General features: G+C 47.9%; 1 protein-coding gene across 1 annotated transcript; it reads left to right on the top strand.

Moving 5' to 3' along the window:
• The first annotated feature begins 5,490 nt into the window (after positions 1-5,490).
• LOC138249497 (NACHT and WD repeat domain-containing protein 2-like) lies at positions 5,491-9,084 on the top strand. Its single transcript, XM_069203454.1, has one exon. The coding sequence runs from the start codon at positions 5,491-5,493 to the stop codon at positions 9,082-9,084; it is 3,594 nt and encodes a 1,197-aa protein (XP_069059555.1).
• The last annotated feature ends 343 nt before the right edge of the window (positions 9,085-9,427 follow it).

Consider the following 9,427-nt stretch of genomic DNA (forward strand, 5'->3'; position numbering starts at 1 on the left):
TGAACATAGCCCCATTCTAAGGAGGGTGAAGAGCAATCTAGACTCCTGTCAACATCTTCCTCCCAACCTCCTTGGCTGGGTGACACGCTGTAAGATGCTAGCTCTCCCTTGCTTCCTTTATGTGCTACAGAGCCACCTATATATACTGCTCCACATCTTCTTTGTGGAGCTTCAATCTACGTCTGTGAGTTGCTGGCAAAGTTCCCAGTAGCATATGGCAAATGTACAGCAAGCGTTTTTGACTGCTGCCTTGGTACACAGGACCTCCGCTTGTAATACTGGGTGCCACAGATGGTCCAACTAGGGGACTGGCTATTCAGACAATGCTGTGACTCCTCTGGGGTCTGGAGATGCTAGATATACAAAACATGTGCCTTCGCGATGTTACAGATACATCTACCTGTGCAAAAAAGCCCTTGGGTGAATGGGAGGTAGTTCCAGATATGGGCACCAATACGAAGCGGGCCACAATTAGTTCTCCCACCAAGGGCACCATTTGCTATGGGGCGCAGAGGGTCCTAAAGGTTCATGAGGGGTGGATCTTAGGTTTAACTACTTATTCATCTATTTAGTAATTTGCAGCACCAGAACAACATTTTAATCAGAAATGTTGTAGGGTATTACTGTGGTGTATAGGGCATCAGTCTGTCTTAGTGGTTTACACAGACGAGCGCATGAAAGTGGTGTGGAATAAAATCACTGTTGCATGTAATTAGCAGCATAGACAAACAAAAATCTACTACACATCAAAGATAATGTGCAAGTATATGTAACACATAGGATCATGGTATTAAGGTCTGACTCACCATCTGGTTTGCACTTCTCTAAACAATCCCACCGAGGGACATGCACACAGAGAGGGTTGCAGTCTCCACTCTTGTTTATCTGATCAGTGCACTGCTTCACAGCATGGTGCATGGCTTGTAACAGCAGCAACATCTGCACTAAGCAAGTGCAGACAGGCGTTTGCTGTTGGTTTGAGCACCCCTACCCCAGGCATGGCTTTCAGCCGCACAAGTGAGGGAGCATCCCACCTTTTGAAGATACCTGGGGTAGGGGGACTGGTCAAGGAGAGTGGAGGTTGTAAGTTGGGAGGACAACTATTTGTAGTATGAGATGAGGTGTTGGGGCAAGGTTCTCATTAAGAGGTAAATGAAATGCAAAACAGGGAGCTACAGGCAGATTGGGAGAGACCAGGGGGCAGACTATCAGACATATAGTCCGCTTTCTGTCCCTGTCCATGTTGGCTTGCCTTCTGTGGTCAGCTTGCTGCCCCTGCCACCCTCCCCTGCTCTACTTTCTCTCTGTGATGTTCCCTCACCTCCCACGTTTTTATTTCTGTGGCCAGCTTGCTTGCCCCTGCCAATTCCAGCTTGTTCTCCATGGCCAGCTTGCTGCCCATGCCTCCCTCCTGCTTGCCCTCTGTTCTCCGTGTGGTGGCCGTGACCACCTCCTCCTGCCCTCAATGGCCAGCTTGCTGTCCCTGCCCTTTCCTGAATGCCCTCTGTTTTCAGCTTGCTGCCCCTGTCCATTCCTGCCTGTCCTCCATAGTTTAGGGTGACCAGATTTTGAGGAGCAAAAACCGGGACAGGTCAGACATAAAAGAAGTACTAAAGACTTTACACCCACTTTTATGCGTAGCTTGGTGAATGTGTGCCTATACATGTGTATGTTTACATATATATACACACACACACACATTTAGAAGACTACACATATAAAATTAGCTATGGCTTGACCTCCCATCCTGCACCCCCCCACCCGCCCCCACCCACCTCTCTCTGCTCCCCACTACGGTGTCTCTGCTGGGAGCAGACAGCAGACTGTGTTGCCTCACAGTAACAGATAAATTAATTTTAATTATTGCATACTTTGTAGGCGTCTGTTAAAGGAGAGCATACCTTTAACTTATGCTTCCCTAGATAATCTGAACTTTGTCCCAAAGACCGGGACATTTGTGGAACAATCTGACCTTTGTCCCCAAAATCGGGACATTTGTTTAAAACTAAGAGAGGCGTCGGGACAGCGGGACAGTCCTCTAAAAACCGGTACTGTCCAGGGAAATTCCAGGACGTCTGGTCACCCTATCCATGGTCAACATGCAGACCCTAGCCCTGTCCCACTCCTGCCTGCCCTCCCATTGTCTTCGTGCTACCCCCAACTAATCTTGCTTTACCTCAGCCACTTGTGTGCTGCCCATGCCCCTCCCTCCTGCCATCCATTGCCAGCTTCCTGCTCTCCTGCCTGTCCTCCATTTTCTGTGTGCTGCCTCTGCCCTCCGTGGTCAGCTTGCTGCGCCTGACTCTGCCACCTGACCTTTGTTGTCAGTGACTGCCCCCTTCACTGCCCTCATTGTCTGTGTGCTGCGGCTGCTCCGCCTGCCTGCCCTCCATGATCAGCCTGGTGCCCCTGCCCTTCCCGCCTGCTCTCCATTGTACTTTTGCTGCCCCTCCAGCCTTCCTTCTGTTGTCACCTTGCTGCCTCTGTCCCTCCTGCTTGCCCTCCATTCTCCGCGTGCTGCCGCTGCCCGTCTGGCCTTGCCCTCCATGATCCATGCAATGCCTCTACCCCTATGGTCTGCCCTTAGGGGCCAGCTTGCCGTCCCTGCCCATTCCTGACCTCCCTGGTCAGCTTACTTTTCCTGCCCTCTCCTGTCTGCCCTCCATAGTTAGCTTGTTGCCTGTGCCCCTGACCCTTCCCGCATGCCCTCTGTTGTCTGTGTGTTGCTATTGCCCCTTCCCAGGCTGCCCTCAATGGTTAGCTTACTGCTTCTCGCCCCACTCCTTTCCAGTCTAACCTACGTTCTTTGTGCGGTGGCCCTGCCCTGCTCCAGTCTGCCCTTCATGGTAGGCTTACTGCTTCTGCCAATACTAGCTTGCACTCTGCAGTCAGCTTGCTGCCCCTGTCTCCCTTTTGGTTGCCCTCCTTTCTCTGTGTTTTGTCCCTAACCCCCTCTTGCCTGTCCTCTGTGCTCTGATTGCTGCCCATGCCCATTCTGCCCTGCCCTCTGTGTTCAGTTGCAGCCATGCCCCCTCCCACCTGCCCTGTGTTCTCCATGTGCTACTCCTGACCCCCATCCCGCCTAGTGCTACTCCTGTCCCTCTCCCACCTGGCCTCTGTTCTCCATGTGCTACTCCTGCCCCCCTCCCTCCGGTTCTCTGCTCTCCATGTCTTACTCCTGCCCCTTTCCTGCCTGCCCTCTGTTCTCCATGTTCTACTCCTGCCCCCCCTGCTGCCTGGCCTCTGTTCTCCATGTGCTACTCCTGCCCCCTCCCACCTGGCCTCTGTTCTCCATGTGCTACTCCTGCCCCCTCCCACCTGGCCTCTGTTCTCCATGTGCTACTCCTGCCCCCCTCCCACCTGGCCTCTGTTCTCCATGTGCTACTCCTGCCCCCCCGCTGCCTGCCCTCTGTTCTCCATGTGCTACTCCTGCCCCCCCTGCTGCCTGGCCTCTGTTCTCCATGTGCTACTCCTGCCCCCTCCCACCTGGCCTCTGTTCTCCATGTGCTACTCCTGCCCCCCTCCAACCTGGCCTCTGTTCTCCATGTGCTACTCCTGCCCCCTCCCACCTCGCCTCTGTTCTCCATGTGATACTCCTGCCCCCCGCTGCCTGCCCTCTGTTCTCCATGTGCTACTCCTGCCCTCCTGCTGTCTGGCCTCTGTTCTCCATGTGCTACTCCTGCTTCCCTCCCACCTGGCCTCTATTATCAATGTGCTACTGCTTTCCCCCTCCCGCCTGGCCTCTGTTCTCCATGTGCTACTCCTGCCCCCTCCCACCTGGCCTCTGTTCTCCATATGATACTCCTGCCCCCCTTCCAACTGGCCTCTGTTCTCCTTGTGCTACTACTGCCCCCCTCCCACCTGGCCTCTGTTCTCCATGTGCTACTTCTGCCCCCCTCCCACCTGGCCTCTGTTCTACATGTGCTACTCCTGCCCCCCCCTGTTGCCTGGCCTCTGTTCTCCATGTGCTACTTCTGCCACCCCCTGCTGCCTGGCCTCTGTTCTCCATGTGCTACTCCTGTCCCCTCCCACCTGGCCTCTGTTCTCCATGTGCTACTCCTGCCACCCCCTGTTGCCTGGCCTCTGTTCTCCATGTGCTACTCCTGCCCCCCCCCCCCCTGTTGCCTGGCCTCTGTTCTCCATGTGCTACTCCTGCCCTCCGCCAACCTGACCTCTGAGGTCAGCTTGCTGCTCCTGCACCCATCCCCACCACTGGTTCAGACTCCTATGGTTGTCCATAATGGTCAGAGCTAACAGTACAAGTTACGGTGGGGGAATTCTCGCTATATGTAGGGTTACCAAACCACCAGCCCGTGTGGCAGCGCTAACGCCTTCAAAGACTGCTGTGGAAATGGTGGTGGATATACGTGATATGGTCATTATTGAGTCACTGCTGGCTGGCAAAAAACTTCTCAGCAGAGAGAGAGCGCGGATATATGGGCATCGATAATGCGCATTAGTGGGTGTTCCGCCAGAGGTTTTTTTACGCATTGATAGCAGAGACCACAACTTTGGTGGAGAAAGATCCACTGTCTCAGACATGACAGATTTTCTACTCTTATTTTGTTGGGGTAGAAATTATGCCACAGTTGCAGAAGGAAATTGTTCCACAAAATGTAAATCAGCCCCTTTTGTGTCCACCCAGGTAAAGAGGTGATGAGCTTTGCAAGATCAGGTTTGTGATTTCGCCTCCAACACACGTTTTTTGTGATAGAAGTCCACGATAATTAGAATGTGGACCTAAGTTGTTCAAGAAGGTAGGAAAAGTAAAGAGGGAATGGGCAGTGATGTACAGTAAATCAATTCCACATGTTTAAGTTGTTGAAAAGTTATATAAAGCTTAAAACATGTGCTGGACATTTATGTGGATGTTATGTCCGCAACTCTTCTTTCAGACTTGCCAGTGTACACCATTTTCAATTCAGAAGACACAAAGAGCATCAGACATAACAAAGCTCTGAGAAGGGGGTTTAAAAAGTCCATTGCAAATGTTCACAAAGGACAGTTTTTATAAAAGCTGTGCTCTTTCATGCCTGTCACATATTGAACAATCCAGTGTCCTTAATTACTAGCTGAATGTGCTGCATAGGAAGAGGTATTGTTAAATAGTGTTTTTACTTTAATGTTCAAAATGGTACATTTCATATGCGGCTTGTTCATGGGTCTCGTAATGTTTATTGAACTATATCCCATTAAAAGATACTGTGGTGATACCACCATTGCGTTGACAGCCCATCTCTTTTGCTGCCATCCAATAAATAAACCTGTTGTCTGAAGAGTTTTGACGTCTTGTAAAAGTTTTCTGGCTGACATATATTTTCCATAATTAAACACAGCCTTCTTCTTTTCATATTTCAGATGCAAACTTGCCTGAAATGTGCCTGTCCTAAGCTGATTGTTCGATTTTCCTGTGCCTGTGGGAACAGCATCAACCTCCACAATCTTTTGGCAGGATTATGCCAGCAAATAGCAGAAATTTACCAACTGCCCATGCAGAAACACCAGAAAGATGTCAAGGAGTTGGGAAGATGCTTTATTGACTTTCTGAATGCCTCATTCCAGCAAAATCCCCTGGTCCTTATTCTTGATGTCCTTGACCACATCGCAGAGGACGATAACGCCAGAAGTCTTTGGTGGTTGCCCGAGTCCTTTCCCCCATATGTGAAGATTATCATTTCTGCCACCCTGGGAACATCTGAGATATTTGGGAATTTGAAGAATCTGTACAAAGACCAGACCTTGTTTCTTCACCTTAAACCAGAAAGGAAAGTTTGCAATGAGTACCTAAAGCAGAGCCTCTTAGAGAACCAAAGGAAGGTCACCTCTGGCCAACAAATGTATGTGAATAGGTGCCTCGGGAAAAATACATCACCTTTAATGGTCAACCTTCTATTCAAGGAACTGATGCAATGGAGATCTCATGAAGACGTCAGCGATCAGACTCTTGGTGATAGTGTACATGAAAGCATTGAAAGACTATTCCTCAGGCTTGAGGAGAAATATGGAAGAAAGTTTGTCTCAAGAGCCTTGGGCTATATCACACTTTCGCGGTCAGGAATCGGAGAGACCGAACTAGTGGATATTTTGTCAACTGATGACACTGTCGCTGCAGATTTTGTTTCATCAAACCAGGCTACAGATATTTGGAGAGTGCCAGAATCTTTGGTTGCATGTTTGGTGCTTGCTTTGAGAGGATGCCTGTCTCAGCGACTGTTTATGGGCTCCATGGTGCTGTGCTGGACCCACTTTTGCTACCAGCTTGTGGTGTTTAAACAGTACTTGAGCGATGCTACTGTGGTCCATGATCTTCACACTACAATGGGCCATTATTTCAGTGGGCGCTGGGCATGTGGAAGGCCCAAGCCATATTTGAAATGTGACCATTTGTCAGACAGCAAGAGATTCTCTAAGATGTTCATAGACAGGCAGCAACCCTCCCAGCCTTGGCTATATGGCTCACAGTCAAGCGACCAAAGGTCCACTATTGCAAACCTAAGAAAAGTACACGAGCTACCCTTTCATTTAAAAAACTGTGGTAGACAGGAGGAACACTCCACTAATATGCTGACCATTTACCCAGTCTATCAAGCCATGATAAAAGCTCAACAATTACATCTTTTGCTTTCTGAGGTGGAGGATACAGCCCAGCTTTCTCGAAGAACTGAGCTCAAGGTAATTGGTGATATCTTAAGGGAGTCCAGTTGCCTATTAAGTCAAAATCCAGGTGCACTGGGAATGGTCTTCCAGGCTGCCATTTTACCACTTACCACTGAATATCCCAGTCTACTGAAGCTACTGAAACAAGCCTACCACGAAAGCCTTAAAAGCTCTGTAATTGTTGCTATGCACTCCTCCTTAGTTACAGTTGCAACAAAATGTGTTACATCTATAGGGCCCTCAGGTATCATCTCTATTTTGGAAATGCAAGCTGGATCATTAATTATTGTGGTATTTGTCAATGGAGCTTTGTATACATGGAACGAGATACAACCTCTCACTTTGGTTTACCGCCCTTCACAAGACATTGAGGCTAGAGATGTGGAGCTATCGCATGATGGAAGACATCTTGTAGTGTTGACGGGAAGCAATTCACTAATGATATTGGACTGCGCTACCTGGGGGATTATGTCTGAAATTAATGGAAGCAGACTGCCCGCCACACCTTCCCATAACTCACTTGATCTTAAGGGGCTCAAAGTGTTTGGTTCCAATGTGTATGTTTGGTTCAAGAATGCTTCCCTCGTCAGAGTTTTCCATAATATGTCTGGTTCTAGCTTAAGTGAGCTTCACTGCCCTCAGTACGTGACCTGCTTGTCATCCACTAAACATGGAAAATATGTACTTGTGGGACAGCAAAGTATTGTCTCTATATTTGACAATTCTACCTTTTCACATCAGTCAGCAATATCATGCACATTTGAAGGACATTGTATAAAAGTTGTTTATGTCTCTGAATCAGATACTGAGGTGTACATTGTGGACACAATTGGAAATATCAGTGCCTGGGATATTCTTGATCCATGTCAGCCCCAATATTTGGATGAAATTCACAATTCGGAGGAATCCAGTGAGGTTATTTCTGTAGAGCATTCCTCAGATTTTAAATTGCTTCTTCTCTGCAAGCAGAACCACGTACAAGTGTGGAACACAGATGGTTGGAGTATGGATGAGTTTACAGCCCCAAAAAACAACAGTTTTTCCTGTGCGTTGTTTTTAGAGGATTGCAAACATATAATAGCTGCTATGAAAACTGGTACCTCGCTCCTCGTGTGGCGAAGGGACTGTGGGCAGTGTGTCCTTCAACTTAGGAACGCGTACGGGGAAGCAGCAAAGCTGACCAAATGCCTACAGCAGCGCTGCTTAGTAGCTGTGACGAAAGGGGGCTACATCACAACTTGGAACATGGATCTAGTTCAACATGCTGCTTCAATGTTCAAAGCAAAACAACCAATAAGATCTATCCTGCTCTGTCCTTCTGGAGAACATTTGTACGCCAGTGATGGTTCTGAGATGGTTTATAAATGGCGTTCTTCATCATTTGTGGTGAAGGCTGTCTTGAAGCATGACCATCCCATTGCAAGCACACAGTTGACTGTCACTGGTGAGTTCCTTGTAACATTAGAAACTTTTGGGGATCTTTATATCTGGTCCACCAACACCGGAGAAAATCTGTTCCGAATCCGAGGCAGCCAGGCATCGCAAGTTCTGCTTACTCCCAATGGTCATTTTGGTGTGACCCTTTGCAAGAATAGTGTGTCTAGAGTGTGGAAGCTAACAACTGGCCATGTGGTGTGCACTTTCCATACACATCTTCAACCAGCATACATATCTCCTGAAAGCACCTTCATTATGGGCATAAACAGGGGTGATCTAACAGCGTTCAGTTTGTGGTCAGGATGTGTAAGCAAGACGTTTCAGTGCAATGAACAGTCCAATGTACTAGCTTTTCAAACCTTGCTGAACCATCCAGATATCACTGTTGTTATCACCACAAGGAGGAATATCTACACCTGGAACATGGCCGAAGAAACAATCTGCTATCAAATGGAGTTGCCAAGTCATTTCCCAAGTGAAGTGTCCGATTGCCAGATGTCGTCAGATGGGAGTATCATCATGAGTATGGCGGAGCAAAGCATACATGTCCTCAACACCCATTCTGGAAAACTGGGAAGGCTCTGCACTGATGGCAAAGTTCTCTACCAGCACCTGAGCAAGGATGGCCGAAAGGTGTTTTTTGTGTCTTTCATCAATGAAAATCAGTGGGACTGCGACTTTCACGCCAATCCAGTTCTCCAGGTGGTGCAGGTTTCCAACGGAGAAACTATTGGTCAATATTTTCTGGGTAAAATGCCATCCTGCTTCACTGTGTCTGAGGATGACGTTACAATCTGTATCGGCTATGATGACGGAACGATTGGGGTTTATACTGTAATTGAATCAGACGAAGACAGAGAACAACTAGAAAATAGCATAAGCTTTAAAAGCAAATACGCCCAAGGTACCACTGCCATTAAAACATTTCTGAGTAAAGAGATTCCTGACATCATGTGGATGGATTCACATGATGTTTTTCCAGAAGAGTAGATATCAAACATGTTCTTTGTGAAAATAATGAGATATACAATTTATGAAAGAAAAATAGTCTAACATTCTAGTTATGTGGATGTTTGTTTTTGTGAGTCTTCATATAATGACTGTAGAGAATGGCCAGCCTGTCACCCTACTGGTAGATCCTTAGATAATTTACGCTCAAGGGTAGATCTTTTAAAGAAGAGTTACATTTTGAGTTGCTTCAAAATCTAATCGGCAAGTAGTGTTCACCTCAGAAAGGACCATCTCTACTATAAATAGATCAGGAGGAGTACAGTCTTGGCATCTGTGTAGGAAGAAAGCTTGAGGGCTTGCTCTCTGGAAAATAGAATTAATC

This window comes from Pleurodeles waltl, chromosome 8 (genome assembly GCF_031143425.1).
Source record: "Pleurodeles waltl isolate 20211129_DDA chromosome 8, aPleWal1.hap1.20221129, whole genome shotgun sequence".
NCBI lineage: Eukaryota > Metazoa > Chordata > Amphibia > Caudata > Salamandridae > Pleurodeles > Pleurodeles waltl.

Excerpts from the sequence above, each read along its gene's own strand:
- LOC138249497 (XM_069203454.1), top strand. The coding sequence starts at position 5,491 with ATGCAGAAACACCAGAAAGATGTCAAGGAGTTGGGAAGATGCTTTATT.